The 21,553-nt window shown below is 38.9% G+C and overlaps 1 protein-coding gene across 1 annotated transcript in view; it reads right to left on the reverse strand.

Moving 5' to 3' along the window:
* The window catches only part of POLQ (DNA polymerase theta), a 49,586-nt gene that overhangs the window by 19,312 nt on the left and 8,721 nt on the right, over positions 1 to 21,553 (reverse strand). The window contains 13 exon segments of the mRNA XM_050333879.1: positions 1,171 to 1,367; positions 1,969 to 2,112; positions 3,213 to 6,358; positions 7,168 to 7,411; positions 8,878 to 9,002; positions 9,310 to 9,503; positions 11,866 to 12,008; positions 12,647 to 12,851; positions 14,287 to 14,429; positions 17,652 to 17,864; positions 18,917 to 19,063; positions 19,161 to 19,305; positions 21,211 to 21,430. Of these exon segments, the coding sequence (XP_050189836.1) occupies positions 1,171 to 1,367; positions 1,969 to 2,112; positions 3,213 to 6,358; positions 7,168 to 7,411; positions 8,878 to 9,002; positions 9,310 to 9,503; positions 11,866 to 12,008; positions 12,647 to 12,851; positions 14,287 to 14,429; positions 17,652 to 17,864; positions 18,917 to 19,063; positions 19,161 to 19,305; positions 21,211 to 21,430 (5,266 nt within the window).

Below are 21,553 nucleotides of genomic sequence, written 5' to 3' on the forward strand. Positions count from 1 at the left end.
AAGTGAATAAATATGAAAATCAGGATCAAAACATGCTTAATCTGAAAAATGACTTTGTAAAATCAGAACTTGCTATTGATCTAGAACATGAGCCAAGCTGAGCTCTCCTATTTTTTGCACATCAGCACTAGTGCCAAGAATTCTGCATGGCATATTTTATTCCTGGTAAGCCTCATACCTCTAACTGTCTTCAAAGCAATTTCACTTACAGCTATATTTCAATTTCTTGTGTCAAAATAGGATAAAATACAGGGTTCTGCACTGTCTCTGCCATTCGAACACAAGGTAAAAATCATATGTATATTACATATATAGGGTTAGGGAGGGGGTGTGTGTGTATGTATATATTCATTGCATCACTAAAATGACCAAACATGAGTATGACTTCAATTAATACACGGAACAGTGCAGGGAAAGATGTTACTTTTACTGTTCTTTAATTTTATCCTAAAACTATGTCTCAGTATGAAAAAAATCTATGTTTGTCCTTGCGTTGAACATGTTAGCAACCTACCTGCAGAGTTGAATATTGCCATCAGTCACTCTGTGTGTGATGCAAAACTTTAAAAACCAACAGAAATTTCCCTGCATCTTGAGTTTTTCCTAAGATGGACAAAAAGGTGCTTTTACCTCAATCTAGTGTTTCATTTGAGTTACAAATAGTTCCCAAACCTTTTGAAAGTACATGTAAACTTTGTTTTCTTTTGAGAAAATAGTGGTAGCAAGGTGGTCCATACACATGGCATGTACATCTTCTGCTTACCAAGTCTCCTGTTCTAAAAAGCCATAATCTGACCAGAAGTACTTCTGACGTTTCAGTCTCAGGATTCTCATGGAACAAAGTAAGAGTTAAGCCCTATTCACTGAGGCAGGGGAGAAATTTATCTTCATCTTCCCCACCCAAGCAAGGTATAAAAGAATAATGTGTTAATCTCTCACTGTTCCTTTGTTTCTCTTGCAGGTACCATCAACCCAAATAGCAAAGCAAGTGTCCTCTAAGTACTGATCAAGATTTCCCACTGGAAGAAAATTTCACTAAACCCTCTGACAGCTGTGCATATTCAAACATAAATAACAGAAGGAAAGTACCAGAAGGTACTCCTATCTTTCCACTGGTGTGTCTAAGCTAGTAGTAGTTTTAGCCAAGCTAAATTTCTTAATCCTGCAAACCTTTGGGTCCTCAAAACTTCCTTCCAAGGAGACGCCGCAAGCCATCAGCAGAGTTTTGTAGTGCTGAATGAAGTCATACATGATAAGTGACCGCTTCTGCTCGGGCTTCTTCTGCAGATACAGCTGCAGATGATATAGTCTCTCTGTTACAGACAGGCTTTTGTCCAAAGGTGGTGGTGCCAAACTCATACTGATTTCTAAGGTAGGAAACACAAGCAAAAATCATCTTTTTACCCACTGTGTGATAAGAAAGGCAAGAGAAAATCTTGTGTGCAATCACCTAAAGCACAAAAACTACTGAATGAACAAATAACACTATATCTATACCAGTATTACATATTTTATCAAACCAGACGAGGCTCCCAAAAGCAACACACTGTGTCTGTATTAACAAACAAAGGATAGCCAGGAATCAAACCCTAATCACGAGGCCACTTAGCAAAGGGCTATGTTCAGCATTCAAGTGTCAGATTTGTTCTGGAGAGCAAAAAATCAGAAGAGACTGAAAGAGAAAAGCAAGTAAGATAAAGAGAACATAGGAGTAAGCTAACATTTTAGCCACATGCATGCTCACAGTCCAGTGTCTGAGCCAATTACCTGGCCTTATTATGTAGCAGTATAGGTACATCCACAGCAACATGTTCAATGGTGTTTAAACACTTATGACAGCTAAATTACTCCATCACAGCACTGGGCTGGGTTCTGGGCACTCACAACACTTCCAAGAACCTACCTGCTGAAGGTACTTTCTAGAAATGCAGTGTCATGTAATCAAGCACAGCCTGCCTACTCACTTACCAGTCTGGTCTTGTATCTGCTGCAAAGAGATATAGTAGGCATCTTTTCCACCCCAGCACACTGCCAGTCCAACTACCAAGATGTCTTCACAGCCTTGGATGGGAAATCCATCATCTTTAACTTGCATCTGCTGAGGAGAACTCACTGAAGAAATAATTTTAAGTTACAACTATAAAATGGTATTCATAAATACAGAAGAATTGGGATCCTGGGAATGTAAATACATACAGTTGAACCTAAAAATGAATATTGTTAATCTTAGTAACGCAAAGGAGCGGAGTGTTAGTATAGCACGGAGAACTGACGTCAAGCATTTCCTTGATAGGTCTCGGGAGATGGTAAAGAAGTATTAGCCGCTTGTTGGTATGTGAGAGCATCTGAATATTAACATCTCATAGTGTATCTTATATTGAAATGGCTGTGCAGTCCTTTTATCATGTGTATCTTTCCATGTCATAAACAAGTTTCTGTATATTTTAAAATGAATACGACATTTAACAGTAAATATTACAGATGGGCTCCACTGAGCAAGTGTTACTTCTGTGATTGCTTCTGAACCAAGGTTAAGTATTTTCAAGTTTGTAAAATGTAAACTTGGTTCAATATAAGCATAAGTGAAATTCAGATCAGTCTCTGGATTGTTGCAATATTGCTTCATTTTTTTTCCCCAGAAGTACTGATATGTTGCAGTTTGCTGCTGCTTTATAAACATACTCTTCCTTTAAAATGACAAGATTAAGCAGTTAGATTCTTTGCTGTCATATTGCCATAACAACAACATTCCTTAACTATCAAAATATATTTTTGACAAATGTGAAATGTTTTTCAGGGTGGAAGTAGAGAATATATTTCTGTCTCAACTCTTGAAGAGGTTGCTAGGAAAGGCCAGAATTTGGAAGGGATGCTATATGAGTGGTTCCACCTGAACATGAGGAAAAGCCAATAGGCTTTTTTTTTACTTTGAGGATGACAGAACACTGGAACAGATTGCCCATAGAGATTGTGGAGTCTCCTTTCCTAGAGATATTCAAAAGCTGCCTGGACACAATCCTATGTAACATGCTCTAGGTGAACCTGCTTTAGAAAGGGGGTTAAACTAGATGATCTCCAGAGGACCCTTCAAATGCCAAACACCATGTGATTCTGCAATATCAGTAATTTTCCTCCCCTTTTGCAAACCCTTTCCTTCTCTACTCCTGCCACCCTACTGTTCACAAAATAATGCACTGGAACGGGGAACTGACCTTTTTTGAATTTGCCACCAATCGTTGATTTGGGAGACAAAAGACATTTTGTTCTTTCGCATGCCACTGAGATGGAGAATCTGCTCTTTTCCTTCCATTCTGCAACGAAAGTCTGGAAAAGTTCTTTGTTGCTTGCTACATCAATAATAGTGAAACTTTCAGCACTCAAGGGAGAAACATCCTGAGATAGCTGCAGTGAAAAGCCTTGGTCTATAGCAGAATCATCTTTTATCTCATCAGTCTCACTTGGGTCTAGACTCTCAGTACTGATCTGGAGTGTTTTTACCTGCTGCTCTGCATTGCCCTCCCTATTCCGCTGTGCCTGAACCACCTGACCTTCATTCTTGCAGGTGACTTGCCTCTTTCTTGCAGACTTCACAGAAAGAGAAAAGGAATTCTTTGGGAAAAGCTCTTTGGGGGGTGTTGGAGGAATAAACACATTATTATTATCTGATGGAGGACAGGATGTTCTGTTGCTTCCCTTGAGCTGAAGTGTTATGCCATTTGTTTTCTGAAGATGCAAGTTTTCTATTTTGTTTTCTTTAACCTTGAAAGAGCTTTTTAAATCCTGGTAAGAGGGCAAAGGCTCTGGCTTACAACAGTCAGATTCAAAAGCTGGATGTGGTTCTTGATTAACAATAGGAGAAACTAACTTTCCTTTCAAACTGGAACTTACTGAAACTGGTTCAATGCTTGAGGGACTAGGCCATTTGTCTAACACATCCTGCAATCCTGGGCTTAGTTCAAACGAGCAGTCAGTCCATACCACTGGATGGGGTTTCTTATCTAAAGTTTGCTGGCTTCTCTGCAGCTTTTCACCTTGATCTCCTACTAAATCCTTCTGTCTGGGGTCATTGTTATAAGTCACTGGGTTTATTAATCCTGACTGACCCTGAAATGTAGAAGGAAGATCTTTCAGAAAAGATGGAGAGTTTCCATGACCTAAAGCTTCAGCTATTGTATCAGAGGATGCTAGAGACACATTGTTACACTGTGCAGGATTCTCGTGTTCTTGCTGATTGCTACTGACATCAAATTTATTCTGAACAGGTCTTAGATTCTGCAAAAGACCATCTGGAGGAAGCAAAGCCTCTTGCTTCTCAACAGGGTCCTTTCTGTCAGCTTCCATGATGTGAACAGCTGAAAGGTCAGTGACATTACTGAAGCTATCATCAAATAGCAAGCTATCACTCATATTTAGGCTTGTTTCGGGGACAGGGTGGCATTCTACTTGTACAATGTGTTCCCCTCCAAAATGGGAGGTTGCTTTATTAAGGTCTTTAGACACACTCTCCCCTTTCACTGAATTTTGGGTCTGGTAATCTTGTAGAAAACTGTGTAGCTGTGAGTCAGTCACTGAGAAATCGCTTTCTTTAAGGCAGGGTGCAGATTCTATTTCCTTCACTATGGGCTGTAAATTAAGGCCTCCAGACTCCAAAACTTTATTACTGCAGTGCTGAGTTGTGTTTTTGGTAATGTTATTTGTTGTGATAAGACTTGATAAGCTCAGTTTCCTAACTGTTGCAGCCACCCTTTCATCAGTAGCATTCTTAGTCCATAAACTGCTTAGGTTTTTGGAGATTTCCTGCTGTGGTATTGCTGCCAGCTCTGAACCTTCTATTCCCTGCTGTCCTGTGATTCCAGCTGCTCTCTCCTGTTTTATTATCATCTCAGTTTGAGTATCCAACTGGAAGCTGTCTTCAAAGTCTCTAGAGTCAGAAAACAGATCAGAGGCTGGACCATTCTGAACATCATCTGCATTGCAAACACCTCTGGATTTTACTGGAAACTCTTTCAGAAAAACCTTGGGATGACTGTTGTCTTTCTGTAATGTTCCAGCTTGTAATATTCCATTGGGCTTTTCACTCCCATGTTTGCCACCATTCTGAATCTCAGTATTGCAGATTTTATCCTCAGTAGGACAAAAATGCACAGGCTTCTGTATCCTGCTGTCACAATGGACATGTCCACTTCCAGAGCAGCTAGTATTTACATTACCATGATCTATGTCTAAAGCCATCTTCTGCCTATCTGTCCTCGCCTCAGCACAGCTCACAGCTGTTTGAGTTTTATTAATTTTATTCTGCTTATAATCAGTATTTTCATTTCTCTGTGTACCAGCACTACCGGGTATGACTCGCCTTCCTACAGTATTATGTATCTCCACACTGGTGTGTGGAGTACCCTGTAACATAACAGGTGCCTGCAAACGTGCTCTCCCCTTAGGCATGACTTCATTACTGGTGGTGGGCTCTGTAAATAATCCTTCCATTTTATCTTTCCTCACGTCCATCTGTACAGAATTTGAGACTTTACGAGTTACAGAATCTGTTTCCATAAAGTCCTTATTATCTCGGTATGAAAAAAAATTGTCTGTAGAGATGGTGGGGTGGAAAGCAGGCGGATTTTGTATGTCTATGCTAAGTACATTTGAATCTTCAAGAACTGATCTCTGCAGTTTTGAAGAGGTATTTTTGTTCCTAGTCCAGTTTAAATGCATATCTGCACTTTTAATCAATCTAGAGGCTGAAGACTTTGTTCTCAATGTTGGTGTTTTTCCTTGTTCAGTAAGGTGCTCTGGGATGGCTGTCCTGGAATCTGTCTTGGTTTTGATCAGAGAAATTCCTTCCCTGTTTTCAATACCTGTGCATGTATTTGGCCGACTTTTAGCACTGCATACAATATCACCCTCGCCTTCCTCTGCTCGAGCCTGTTTCTTGCCTGGGACTTCATTCTCACACCTGGAATTTTCTGTGCTACTACTTAGCCGCCTTTTATACCCCTTTTTAATATTTGATAAGTTTCCAGTCTGCAAACCAAGGCCATTACAATGCTGAACTCTGCACCCTTTTTTGTTTAACATCCTTGAAGACTCAGCAGACTCCTCTCCATCTGACCTATGCAGTCTGTCTTCCAGTTCTGACTCACTGCTGATCATAGAGGATGTATCAGTCTCCAAAAAAGACTCTGGGTTCCACTGCACTCCCATCAGTGCCAAATCCTCCTTCAGAAGTCTCCTGGCTTCCTCCACAATGACGGAAGCTGCTTCTCTTTCAGTTAAGCCTTTCATTCCAGCCATCCAGATGCTGCGCACAGTCCGACGCTCCTCTGCCGATTCTTCATCTTCATCCACAGCCCTACGAACGCTACGGGAAAGGTATCAGACAGATGTAAACATGCAAAAAATAACAAACAACACAAGCAGATGGCACTATTCTGTTCTGCTCCCATTTCAATGGCTTCACAACTTCCTTCACGGAAGTACTCTATCTAAAATATAATGCACTTAATGGGAAATAACTTAATTGGAAGTAACTATTTAAGTTTTCTATATGTGAATGGATGTCAATGAAAGATACTACTAGCTACATATCCCAGAAGCATTGCCAGGTTTCTGTGTCCAAACATATACCCTAGAAGACACAGCGCTCTGCTAGGGCAAAAGGTAGGTCTCAATCAATCCTCCTCCAAGCACTGTTTTCCAAAGAAATGAAACTTTAAGAGCATAAACCAGACAATTACTATGGCAGAGTCCCATAGGTACTTGATCAAGGAAGCTTGTCACTACACAAACATGAAAATCACAAGAGCATCTCAAAAGATAATCAGTAATAAATCATCAACTACTTTGATCATATGGTGCAGCTGCTTTTTAGAGGCAGCAAAAGCTCCCCAGAAAGAATTAACAATTCACCCAGGACTAAGTAGTGCATTGAAAAGAGGAATAAGAAGAAAATTTAGGTCTCAAAAACTTAAGCTGCAAATAAAAGATGTTTCTATTAATTTCAAAATAATCATAGAATGACTGTGATCAGTCACAGAAACCTACAAGCTAATTCTAACTAGCATTTGGCACGAAGTCCTAAAGGTCGTCATATTTTATTACAGGTTTCTTCCTGTAATCCTTCAGTTTACAAACTCCTTTACTTGACTTCTGGACTTACTGATTTCTCACCTTTTGAATGGCACTGAATTCTTCAGAGCAGTTGCCACATCATCAGGACTGGCTTTAGCAAGATCAGCCACGGTGACAAAGCCAGCGTTGTAAAGTGTCCTGGCACGCTGTGCATTCAGCAGAGACACTCGTACCAGGTCACAAAGCTCCCTATGAACCCCAAAAGTGAGGCGGCTCTGGAACTGAGAGAGCAACAGCTCCATGTTGTGCCAGCCCAGTCGATTACAGAAAACTGTTATCATTCCTGGAACACAAAAGTTACATCAGTGTCTTAACTCCAGCTCCAGTTCTACTAAGCTGGATTCACTCCCCATCCCCTAGTCTGAATTGGTACTCACTTTACATTTCCCACCTTTCCATTACTTACAGAAACTAAATCATGTTTATTACAACTATGACTAGGAGCTGATCTTGCAGAACTAGTTTATCAGTGAGGTAAAAATTTTGAATGATACTGGTTTTTCAAAGATGCTAATCTTGAAAGTGTGAAATACATATACATCCTGGAACAGGAGTCCTATGAAACAACCACACTGAAAAAAAGGCAGGAGAAAAAGCAGTGATGAGAGGCACTAAGAGAAGCTACAGATCTTTGAGGAAGGCCAGCACTGATGTCTGTAAGAGCAAACCGTGGATTACATAACTTCAGTTACTGAGAGCATCACAGGAGATAGCAAAGCCTATAATAAAGGTCACAACTGCAGTCCCCAGAGCATGGGGAAAAAAGAAGGAAAAAAGCAGGGAAAAGACAGTTGCTTACTCACAGACTGCATCAACAGAATATGAAAATAACTGAAAGACATAGCATCCCTGACTATTTTTATAGTGATTACAGAATACAACTTTTATCATGTCTCTTAACTATATGTTATGTCAACAGTTCATGTTACTTCCCAAATTATTTTTGTGAAAATTATTAAGACTGGGAAGAGAGAATTATGAAACTGCTACAACAAAAAGTTATTTATACTACCAGAATTAATTTAAACTACTGTGCATCAGTTGGCGTGACCTTTTCATTTTGGGGCTTTGACTCATGCTGCAACCCACACATAGGGTTTCGCAAGTTGAGCTAAAACAGTCTTACAAATTGAAAACCCACTTATAGAGTAATGGAAGGCATACTGTTAGGCAACAGAAAAAAAATATCCCAGTGACATGGTGGGCTGTTACTTCTACTCCTACACAGCCTAATTAAGGATGTTAAGTTAAAGGTGGCAGCTATCTGACCTCTTGTGATCTGGTGATAAATGACCCAGAAACTATTTACTCCGTTTTGAAAACTATAACCTTACATTTTCGGGCCGATTAATTTTGCAACCAGAAGAAAGCCATGTTCATCTTAGAGGCCCCAACCTTTACCCAGTGCTGAAAGCTTCTCTTTCCTGATAAAGCAAAGGTTTAGAACAGACCTTTAACTATTTATATACTTAGCATTGAACAAACTACACAGTACACAGATGATTTCCACAGATTTCCCTCAGTATGCTACAGCACTGCTTGATTCCACTCAGCTGAGCCCCTTCCCACAGCACACTCTGTGGTTCCATCTCAAAGCAGGGGCAACCACAGGTTAAGCTATAAATCCATAAGAGGTTTTACAAGACTGTTATTAGTACTACACTGTGGCTATCTTAGCCTCATACCTGGAAGGAAACAAAAAAACAGACTAGCCTAAGACTCCTCAGGTATTTTGCCCAGACAACTCACCTGCATAAGTGGCAGCAGACTGCTGCAAGGATTGAAGCTGGCCACGACTACAGCCATATTTCTTGGTCATATCCTTTAAGGGAACCTCGCTGATTAAATCCAGAAGGGCAAGACTGGTGAAAAACCTGTTGAAGATGCACATGTAGAAATAAAATTGTCATCCAGGGCACATTACTGTACATGGTAAAATGCACCATGATAGCATAGGACAGAAAAGCACACAAAAGAAACAGAGAAGATGGCTTCCAAAAACAACAGCACAAACATCTTGTACCAGCAATGTTCTCAGACCAGAGAAAACCAGGTCCAGGTTCTCTGAGCTATCAACTCACTCAGAAAGAGAGCCAGTTCCTGAAAACAGACACAGAGCCTGTCCATCACAAATGTTATAGCCTCTAGTACTTGCACGCTGACACCCCATTCTGTGGCTACCTTTTGTGGATGGCCATTTGTCTGTGCTGTTTCTCTGTTTTAGCTATGATTTTGCCCCTTACAGAACGAGCCAGAAAGCCTTCTTCAATCCCCACCAGCTCAGCCACACGTTTCATTGAGGCAGGAAGCTTCTCCCATAAGCAGAAAAACTGGTACCAATCAATTGTGGTCCACTCCTCATACACTGGGGTGACCTAAAGAAAATAAGACAACGCAAAAAACTATTTCAGAGAAACGAACAGAACAGAGCTCTTGGTAAACAAAAATAAAGCCTAGGGAAAGCGGTTAGAGCATCCTACACTCTACGTAGAGGCACTGAGTCATAACCATATACCATAAAGAAAGTAAAACCTCTTCTAACCTAGTTTTTTTAATATTTGTACCAAGAGATCTGACTCATACAGGTACTCTAAGAATTAAACAGTTTGGAATCTTCGTCAGATTACTCCCTAAATCCAAGCCACTTGACAATTTTTAATCTGTATCTTCATTCTCCTTTAACAAAACAAAGCTTTTTTTTTTTTTTAACAAAATTTACAAATATCTGTCAACTTCTTAAAACCACTAGTAACCACACTAACCACCATCACATCATCTGGTAAAGCAGGAAGGACAAAGATTTTGCCAGAACTTGCTGAAGCTTTCATTTACCTGGAGTACAAGAAATGTCAATTTTATTAACACTAACAAAAAGCCATCCAGACCATTCAAACACTTGCAGACATAAAACCAATTCTGCTAATGTTCAGCCAGCACAGAGTAAGTTTCAATGTGAGGAGACAAAATTTATTCACATCCATATCAGTATAAAGTAAGATTAATTATATTGAAAGAATTAACAGTTCTTGAGGAGCATTTAACATGATACAGAACACCAGATGCCTATATAATTGCAAGTCATCCATGTCCCTTCATCTACTGAGAAGAACAAGAGTTATTAAGGTGGGGAATTGCCTTTTGTTGTTTACTGGGCTTTTGCTGTGGTTTGTTTTTTTTCTTTAAAGAAAACTCTTTTCCTAGTCTGGCAAATACTTATTTGTTTTAACCAACTTTCCTAAAATATAAGGTCTTGGAATTCAGTTTCGTATTTGTACAAGTAGAAGATTCAAGCTTAAGAGAGTTAAAGAGCATTACAGCAGATAAACTCCCTGTAGTCCAAGAGGAATACATGAAGATCAATTCTTAAAAAAATTTAAAAAGCCACCAAAACAAAATAAACCTTTGCCCTTGAAGATGAACAACCTTGCAAGAAAATGTTTTAGGGTAGCTTAACAGAAGAGAATCTCAAGAACATTTTGTTCAACAGGGTATTTGATTTAAAATAACATTAGACAAGCTGCTGCAATTAAAAAGTACAGCATAAATATATATTGCCATCACTGCCTCTACCCCAGGACATAAACAAATTTACTCCTTTTTCTTCTGTTTTGGAGATGCAAACAGGGAAAAAAAATCACTGGTGCATAACACAAAGGAGTTCATTTTGCCTAACAGAAATAGAACAAAATATAATGTGGTCCTCTAAAACAGAGATATGGGTACACACGGGGCACGAGTAGAAAATAAAAATCTGTCACTATCAGCCCATAACCAGGTTAATGAACACAGCAAGCAGAGGCAGGTACCCTCAGTCTCTTGCCTCCCCTGTCCCCCAGCTCAACAACTTCTGTAACTGCAAGCATGTTCTTCTTGAAGTGAATTTTTTTTTTTCAGACAAGATGCCCAAATTTTGCCTTTGATTTGTCATTCTGATAAAGAGAATACACTTTACACTTAAGAAGGCTGAAGACGACTGTCAAATTTAGGATGATGATTGCATGATGGGCCTCTGGCAGCCATGAATCCTAAGTTGTTCCCTGCAACTCCATCTGGTTTCCTCACTAATCTTCACAGGTTTGTGGCTTCCTCTCCAAAGGTCTTAAATAGCATTGCTTAGCTTTTCAAGTGTTCATGCTCATAAATCTTGACACACTTTGGACACTTTTCCCTCATAAGATTTATCACACTCCTTCCTTTAGCCCTGGCAGCATCACCAGGCAAGGAAATTAAATCAGAGATGAATTTCACTGTTACTGAACTGAAGAAAGGCCCACCCACAGGAAGAAAGTAGTGTAGGTCTCTGAGGTTTTTTTGCAGGAAAAACAGATACTAAAAGCCCAAAAGTTTTCTGAGCCTCCAAAACTAATATGAGATTAAGCCTGCTGATCCCAAACACACAACAAAACCAATTTGTTTCATTAACCACAAGTGTCTTGGAAAAATTACCATTATCTTAGGCTCGAAATTTATGACGTTCTGAAATCTTACAAAGTGAGGAGTGACAACAACGGGCTTAGGTGGCACACAGCACCTGCCTACACAATAGACACTATGGGAACAAACTAGTTCTGAAGAACATTCTATTTAGAAACTTTTCTTCATGAAGGATAAGCTAAGCACCCCCCAAAAAAAAAACCTAACTATGTTCATGGAGCCTTCAAGAACTCTGCATTGTGCTGTCTCTCCTTTCCTTAGTTTTGGCAGTACAAAATACAAGACACAGAATGAGGAACCTACCAAATAGACAATATGCAGATCATTCTCCAGAACAAAGCTTTTCATAGCTCGCTGCAGGTCAGCAAAGATTTCCATGGCTTCGGTTGGTGAAAGAGAAGAGGAAAGAGTAGCTGAGCCAAGATGTGTTGGGTGATAAACCTCAGCTGTTTAAAAAAAAAAAAAAAGAATCACATAGAAAAACATGGAGTCCCATCTGCCATACTGCCTAGAAGTTACCATTTTGAGTACTTCTTTCTTAGGAACACTAAATATCTCCTATTATCTTTTCTTTAAAAAAAGTTACAAATTAACCTGTAATGGGGATTCCTACTATTATTGTAAGAGTCTCATCCTTAGCCATTTTAAGGAAATAGCCAAAATCAGGGGAAAGTGCAATCATGTACACCAAGCAGTTCTAGAAAAGACCTGAACTCTCTTAGACTGTACTGATTCTTCTCCAGAAAGACAAAAATCCTAGTTTACAGTTAATGTACACAAATCCTGTAGTTAAAGTATGCTTTGTTTAAAGACATTTTTGGGAATTGTAGACTCAGACGCATCAGTCTTAGAGGTGGTGTGCAGGTGATGAGCCTTCCAAGAACACATGCATGCAAAATATGCTAAAGTAGGTACAAAAACACCCGCTGGAAAGCTAAAAAAATCTTAACACACGTGATTCCTTAAAATAAATAATAAATGCACAGAAGTCCTTACTATAAAGTTACACTGAACATCTGCCCAGCTGCAGAAGATTTATCAAATCAAAACTAACTGCAGTCACTGGGAAGAACACCAACATTACCTTTCACATCACTGCCAGAGTCCAGAATCTGAATGAATTCATTTTCCAGCAGCCATGCCACACAAGCCTCGATAGGTCCAGACTGTGCTTTGTCTTGTTCTTCCCCATTTTCCAACTTGCTTTCTTTCAAGCTGGATGCAAGCAGAGTGCAAGAAGCATAGGTCTGCACATCATCTGGAGTGTTGGCCACTCCCCCAACTATGATCTGTTGAAGAAAACTACTTGTTCATGTTGCCAGAGACACAGTAGGATGAAACATCAGATTGGAGGATCAAATAGGTTGACCCACCATCTAAGTTTTAAAGAACCAGTACGAGAGGGGAATATAAGGCAAAGCAACAGCCAACTGTAAAGATTTTTCTTGGCAAGAACCCAGTCACTTTAGATAGAAGTAAGAGACTAAGTTATGGGAAAGAATTAATTATAAAATCTTATTTTGAAAGTGGCCATACACATAGCAGCAATTTAGATTTGAGACTAGCCCTAGGCATTTTGTTTAGCCCACACTGTAAAATATCTTTAATATTTTAGAACACAAGCTGCAATTTTCTGAAGACAAAAAAGCAATTCAAGAAGGAGGAGTTCTCCTAAGGTTCTTCAGTATACTGAAGTTTTCTTGTAATAAATGTAAATGCTATACTCCATCATCATTTTCCTGATTGAGAGTGATTTTTTTCCCATTGGATCTTGGTTTTGTTTTTCACACAGTTGCTCTTTCCTCATGCAGCATTTCCACGTGTGGGTCTTCCTCGAGATAAACAAGGTGTTTAACTAAAAACTTTCTTTCATGGTTTCAATGCATTTTTTCCATGTCACGAAGAAACCCCACTTGAAAGGAACTCCCATCTTTTAGATAGATCTTATGTATAAAAATGCTTTGTTAAAAATGGTTTGCTAAAAATTCAAATTCTATGGAATCACAACCAAGTTCTAAGTTTCACAGCAGTTTTCGCAAGACAGTAGAACTACAGCAAACAAACTGTACTTAGAAAGTCCCGCATCTAATCTAGGTTCAAGCCCAAAAGCAACTTCAGGGAAAAAAACACATAAGCTCACTTATGTGGAAAAAAAATCCTTTTGGCCCTTTTTACTTCTATAGGAACCCTACAGAGGAGGACAGGTTAGAGGAAGCAAACTGGGTACCAAACTTGTTTACTCACCAAAAATGTATTAATAAAATTTCAGTTATTTCTGTGCAAAAGAGGTAGGTAAGTTGAGGGGGAAAATAAGGCACCCTACAAGGTTCTATAAATGTTCTTACAGCCTAATTCAGTCTATAAAGCCTCTAGGATCAGTAATTTGCAAGCATCCTCCAGTTAAGAATGTCAGGTCGTACATGAAGTTTAAGAATTACACTTCTGCCTAAGGGGTGTATCTAAAAGCAAAAACAAAGCTTAGAAACCCTTGCTGGTGTGTGCTCACATCCTAATCTGCAACAAGCAGAGAAACATTCCAGACAAAATGCTGAATACTGAAGCAAGCTGGCAGACCCAATTGATTTTCTTCTGAAGATGCTTGGGTTGGAAAGGGAGGAAACACATGAAAAAGAAAGTGCACAGAAAACATTTGATGGCATCACAAAAGAAACCATCTTACAAGAGTGCAAGCACAGTTCTAATCCCTCTCCATGTGTCCTGTACCTCAAGTATTGCTCTTTTCATGCTAGAAGCAACACCTCCCCCTTCTCTTCTAAGCAAACAGCTGCAAACAGGCTTGAGAGATCCCTGAAGTAGAGCAGTTCCTTTCGATCTTTCTGAGGGCTTGCAAACCAAAATGCTCTCACCTATTGGAAAAGAAAAACAAAAAATACAAAAACATTAATGGCCTGAGTATTGCATCTTAGCACGCTCATAGCTGCACTCAGTTCATCAAGGACATATTATTGGAAGGAAAAACTGTAGTTATTTTCCAAAAAGCTGAGTAACAAAAGAAGAGACAAACCTGTGCAACCTTGAACAGCGTATATGAATTGCTATTTAAGAACTCCACAGATGTGTAATACTTCAGAACTAAAAGCAGAGCAAGCTTCAAAGTTACAATAGGCTAGTGAGGGTCTTGCCAAATCAGCTAAGAGATTCCACAGCCTCTCTGTGCATCTGCTTTTCTGCTGAACCACTCTTGCTTCTTGTTCTGGAATTGACTGAAACTATAATACACAGTGGCATCAATTTTTCTTCTTTGCTACATTTTTAAACCAACAAAATTCTCAAAAGAAGACAACACAAAAGCTGCAAAGCACTTTGACATTTTGTGTTCATTCAACCATCTTTCAGTCCCAAAATAACACAGACACCAAATTGATTCAGAAATGCCAAATTATTAACCTAAGTAACTATGCATTCTCTGAACTTTCATATATGCATATACATATGCATACACACAAAATCTTAAGTATCCTGAATGGTTTCCATTGCAAGCGCATCTAAATAAACCTTACCTTAAAATTCTCTATCAGACATTGTTAAGAAAATCTCTAACCACTGAAACTCTGTGGGAGACAAAAAAGGTCTGAGAGCCATGAAACAAAAATGAAAAAAATGGGTAAATTCCTTTAATGAGATCACAGTACAGCCTACCCATGGTCACATACAGTGGTCACACACAGATTTTTTCTACAAAGCTATTACAGAGAAACTAGGTCCCTGGGAGGCTCTAGCTAGTTAGCAGGTTTGCCAAATGGCACAGGATAAATGAATTGAGAGTATTAGATTTGGATTAAGAAGAGAGTATTAGATTTGGATTAGCTGTACAGTAAATATCATAGTAGGGCTATGATAACTTGTTAAGATTTAAATGCACGTAGTCTGGACACAAGGTGATTTTGGTAGTGGGTATCTTAGTAAGATCCTAGGAATGTTGTGATAAAACTGTAGCTGTGGTAATGCTACAGTAATCAACAAATCCAGTAGTAATGAAAACACAACTGCACTTAAATTTAATGAACAGAATAAATAAATGCAGTGTAGGTGAGTAACAAAATACAACTTAAACATGCTTACATAAATACAGGATAAAAGACATGCTCAGAGGACGTCTTGGACTTTTTTATCCTGCCAGGTGAAATTTTTGACATCTGTTGACCACATATTTTTGACAGAGCCAAAGAGTACAGAAAATCAACTGCCTGTAAGAATTGTTTTGCGAAAGCAAAGCTTATTTTGATTTTAGCAATTAAGAACGTTCACTCATTTTGTATTTGGGTTCTGATGTGACCTACAATTCCCTCTGAAAACTTTGACTCTTCAGAGTGGTAAATCTAACAGAAAATCTAACAGAAGATGCGTATCCCCTTGGCTCTATATTATCTGACAGTTATTCAAGACTTGGAAGATGTGGAGGATACCCCACTGAGAACTTAAAGCCAATAACTGCAACCTAGTAAACAATAAAAAAAAAGGAACTGAGCTGTTCCAATATTCCTTATTGAACATTCCAGATGCAAGGGAAGGTCCAGGTTAGCACCAGATTACACAAACACCAGAAGACTGGCTACCTAGGCATAAAACTCCATTAAAAGCAACAAAGGCCCTATTATATTTCTAAGTTTTGTTCGCCGATATGGAACAGCTTTACCTATTTCTCCTTGGGAACATGAAAATTTTGATGAATGCAAAAGTAATCAAACTTCATTCTCTAAAATGAAATTTTTTAATTTCCATCAAACCAAGAAAAAGAAACTAGAAGATCAAAACATAAGACAACCCAGAACTACAATGTTGGGAGAGGAGGAGGCATTCTACTCAACAGCAATTATCTTCTGTCTGTCAGCTGAATTTCATATCCACATAAGGCATTTTTTCCAGCTGAAGTTGCTGTCCTCCAGTCTCCCTACTCTGTGAAAGAGTAGCAGCTGGCAACATAGCTTTATGTTCTCATCCAAAAGACTCTGTGGAGTGGAAAAAAATGGTACATTCATGAAGCTCATCAGCATAAAATCAACTGCTTACTGTGCACAACCCAGTCACATCAGAACTGTCAAAAAGGGTACTAATTATTGTAACTTGAAGGGGAAAAAGAAGAAACTTCAAGGAATAATGTCATTTTACACCTGCCAGCTACAGTCAAATGACAAAGTCTGGAAAATTTCAAAATACAGCATGCAGCTGCCCTTTTCTTTAACACATAGGGATAGCTCACAGAGATATAGGTCGCAAAATGCTCTGTTGCTATGCTACTCTGGCAAAAATAGAAAGCTAAATGTAAGAACAGTCTGCTTACACGGGGTTCCAGCAAGCACCAATCAAACCATCAGTAGGGCAAATCCCACTTCCCGCATCTGTTGAACTTCTTATTTTCTACCATGTTTATACTCGTATAATGCAATTTTTTTCAAACATCATCCATGAAGATAAATTTCCATTGCAAATTAAAATAACAGGCAGGATTACTTTGTTGAACATCTATCAGTGCCACTGTATGCAAGAAGATGTCACATTATCTATGAGCTACTATTCATATTTCCCTGTTCTCTGTTGCATTACTACTTTCAAGATCCATAAAATTCATAAATTTCATGGTTAAGTTTAGTAAAAGTTTAATAAATCTAAATTAGAATTTCAGACTACAGGAGTTTGTCAAATTATGACTGTAGATTTTAAATGCGTTTCTTACATTTTAGGCCTGTCCAGTGAGAGTTTACTGTAAATTTTCTCACCGAAACTGTAAATATTTTAGTTAACTGACCACGGATCACAGAATTAAGGCAAATGAACAACACAGCCTTAGAAGCTAACAAGAATTCAAAGGAGAAAACAGCCTGTTCTTGAAGTAACTGACATGTAAATACCAAAGTCAGTCTCCTGAAGTGAAAAGAATCCCCTGGGAATTACAATTTTTACTCCATTAATACCAAACAAATTAATACCAAACAAATTCATCTTGATTAACTTAATCATACTGAATACCAAAGGAATTCATCATGATTAGTCACTAATTGCAAAGTACTGCCCTGGATTTAATCAGGTTAACACCATCCTTACAGAATGTTAATACAGACTCTGCTTACCCTCTGTGTCTACTCCTTTCCTGCCAGCCCTTCCAGCCATCTGCTTGTAAGTGAGAATGTCCAGCAGTTTGCCACCAAACACGGGTGTTCGTATAATTACTCGGCGCGCAGGCAAATTCACTCCAGATGAGAGCGTGGAGGTCGCTGCCAGGACTCTAATCAAGCCTTGGCGAAAGGCTCCTTCAATAATGTCCCTTTCATCAAAAGTAAGACCTGAGGAGATGTGGCTTTTAGTGAACCTTGTCACGGTGACACTGCATTTAAGAGCTAATAATGTTACTGTCAGGCAAGGGGAAGAACAAACAAACTTAACAAACATTCGCCATTCACCAGACTCAAAACACTACTTTAGTCAACTCCTTTTGACCCATAGGTGAAGCAAAATTTCACCATTAACTATTTATTTCACAATTGACAGTAATATACTAGTTTTTGTAAGGCGCTTGCACACATGGTAGCAAGATGAACAACTCCTTATTGCACATCTAGAAGTACTGCAACTGAATATATAAATAAATAAATAAATAAATAAAATAAAAATGAGGAAACAGCAGGGAACTAGGATTTACTCATCTACTGTCCTGACTCTGGATTCCTTCATTATTTCCATTATAGGTTACAGGTCTAGCATGTATCTTTCTACATCTCCTTCAGGGTTTCATGACAATTTTATTCTTGAGAAAGAAATCCAGATTCCATAAGCATTTGGAATTATTTCTCCTGCATCATCAATGTCTTAGCTACTGTTGTCTCTCCCAGTCAGTCCCTTTTCTAGATGATCCAACAGGCAACACTATTACCTACTTAAGTATGAAATAAAGTATCTAACCAGAAGTGTTCACAGCATATGCTCCTTTTATTTTTATTTCCATTATTATACTTCCTTTATTTACTCATTTATTTCAGTATTAAGCTAAGGGAAATTGCTCTGAAATACTCTGGCAGCTTTAGGGACAACTTGAAAATTTTTGAGCTGCAAATCCGCTTATTTTTCAGGCATTTCACAAAAAAACCTGTTAAGTTGTATTTTAAAAGTTTCTGTTATACAACACAGGTAGATTTATCATAACAATTTGTGAATTAAAGTCTTTAGGCACAATAAAAGAATTTCAAGTCTACCTCTAACTGTGGGATTCTCAAAGCTTATTTAGTCATAAGCTACTAAAGGCTTCAAAAAGCAACTGCTAAATTGCTGGTACCTACAGTAAAAAGAACCCAAATGACTTCACTATTACAGAATTCAAGACCGGGATATTCAGGAATACCTGCATGATGAAATGCCACTCCCCATGGCAAAGTACACTGGAGCACAGAATCCAGACCTGAGACAGAACGCTTTAGCTGATCCACAACTTCATCGATCCCTTCTCTGTCCACAACAACGGGGGCCAGGGCTGAGTTTTTCACAGAACCTTGAGAAAGAAAATATTTTTATAGTTTCTACTAAAATTAATTATCATTAAAGGCACTGTGCATACTATAGTCTTCTATAAACCACTTTTCTCTTACTCTCAGCTTGTTGCAAACTGTAGAACTCCCTGGCAATGATGTCTGCCAGCTTCTCACACCAGTTCTTGGATGGACAGAAAAGCAGGACTGAATGGCCACCACAAACAGTCTCATAACACAGGCTCACAACATGGTCTTCGTCTCCCTGAATTGAGACAAAATATTTTCAGTACACTCTCGGATTGAATGGGGTTTGTAAATGCTGTCATTCTTCTGTGTCCTAGTAGGAATCTTCTACTTCAAGAAAGAGGGAGCAAACAAAGAAGATGGAGCACCATTATCTTATTTTCAGTCCTGCATTATGAAGTTCAAGCACTAGTATGACCCTATTTTTGAGGACAGCTCTAGACCTACCCATGAATAAATGTAACATTTTACACCTTGCTTTCATAAATCTGTTTCTGAATGAAGGCCACACGGTGCACAAAAAAATCACTGCAACCTCCATGCCATGGCTAACAGCAGTGGCGAAGAACTAGGAAGAGCCCCGAGGGAAAACTCCTCTGCAGTAACTAGGGAAGACCTGTCAACTAGGATGTCTGAACTAAAAGCATGAGACGTAGTAGTCTAAGCATCCCCAATAAGATGGACTCAGCAAGCACTGCTGACCAAAGGTTTCAAGTGTTCAGAGCACAGTGGAAGGCTTTTATGGATACTTACAGAGATGTCCATTCAAAACCCTGCTGTTTACAGCTTGCTTTCTTGGTCTTAAGATCCTAAGAGAGTCCCTGCAACGGATCTGTTTTGCTTGGCTAAGCCAGATTCCCTTCTAGCAAGCAGGCCAAAGGCGTAAGAGAAAAATGAAGGCATACAGGAAGAAATAAAAAGCACTAAAATGCAAATGAAAACAGGGGAGCAATGTCAGGAACTGCATATACACATCAAAAGTTCAGTAAGGATTCTGACAATTTCAGCTGAAGTGATGAGGCCATCAAGTTTCCTTTCCTGGTCCAGTTTGAGGCACAAAAGTCTGAACGTCCAGCAACAGGTTTCAAGTCCAAGATCACCTGGTCTTATAAAATAAGTCAACTCCTTTAAACTGTTGAGTCATAAGCCTAGTTTAGATCTTTCCTCTGTTTAATTTAGTAACTATCCACAGCAACTATTTCAAAAAATATCCAGAAAAGGAGATGTAGCATCACCTTCCCAATATGACCACATAAAAGCAAGCTTCCAGATATTCATGTCACAAGCGTTTCCTTTCGTCTCTAGAACCCTTTTCCTTTGCTGTGCCACCATGCTACTGACATGAGAACATTTGTGCACAACAAGATCTGGCTGCAAAACATTTCAAAGTATTGCTGTAATTCAGCCCATAATGTCCAACTACTACACTAGTATTACACAAAGCAGTTTAAAGGAACAGAGATAGAATTCACCCTTCAGAGACTCCACAGAAAAGGAACCTACAAGCAGGAAGCACAAATTTTCCATTTCTACCCGTTTTGTTGTTCAAAATCCTTATAGTATGTTACCCTTAACTTTCCATATCCTTTTCAAGTGCGCAAAAGGACTAAATACTGAAAACAGATTCAGAAGAATCAGGATGGACATCTGCCTTCTATTCACTGACAAAATTAATCATTTATCAGTTTAACACAAGCAGGTTCAATACCAGATTTTAATGCAAATATATTATCCCAGTGTTGAATGCAAATTCCTTGGCCTAAGCAGGAAATACTTATCTGCATTCATGAAAGTGAAGCAGATTCCCAGACACAAGATAGGGTGGTGGGTAAGGGAAGAATCAATCTCTTTATACCTGTCAAGTGCTCAGAAACTGCAAAGTCAACCTTGTCTTCAAGTCCAATTGAAGAAACTTCCAAGATCTGCATGAGGGTGTATGGGTTGAGGTTTTTTTGGTTTAAGTCAGTAAAAGACAAAAAAACCAGTTTTGTTCTAAGCTGGAGTATATAATCTGTTAAGTAAACAATGAAGTTGGGAATGTCATCTATTTAAAAAGAAATTAAAAACATACCAAGAAGCTGTCTTTTTAACTTTAGCACTACAAAAGGTGTCATCCCAAAGCCACTGCTCAGGGTTTTGTTACCTTCAGTTGAAGTTTGGGCTGGAATTCTCGCACTAAATTCATGGAGGAGTCATATATGTTGTTGCCAATTTTCACCCACTCCTTGAGGGGCACAGGACGAAAATCTGTACAGTATAGCTCTGCATCTAACCATGAGGCTAGGAGTCCCAAATTAGGGAGGGTAGCACTCATGCCTACTATCTGTATCCCACCAAAACCAGGACTGGTTGTCTTCACCTCTCTGGAAGTGGTTAAAAGAAAATGAAAGTTAGTGACAACATTGGCTACTGTTCTGGAAAATGGAATTCATAAAAACTAACTCAACCTACTTCCTTCCAGACTCTAAAATATAAAGCTACTTCTT

This window comes from Myiozetetes cayanensis, unplaced genomic scaffold (assembly GCF_022539395.1).
Source record: "Myiozetetes cayanensis isolate MyiCay16 unplaced genomic scaffold, myiCay2020 scf5-8, whole genome shotgun sequence".
In the NCBI taxonomy this organism is placed as follows: Eukaryota; Metazoa; Chordata; class Aves; order Passeriformes; family Tyrannidae; genus Myiozetetes; species Myiozetetes cayanensis.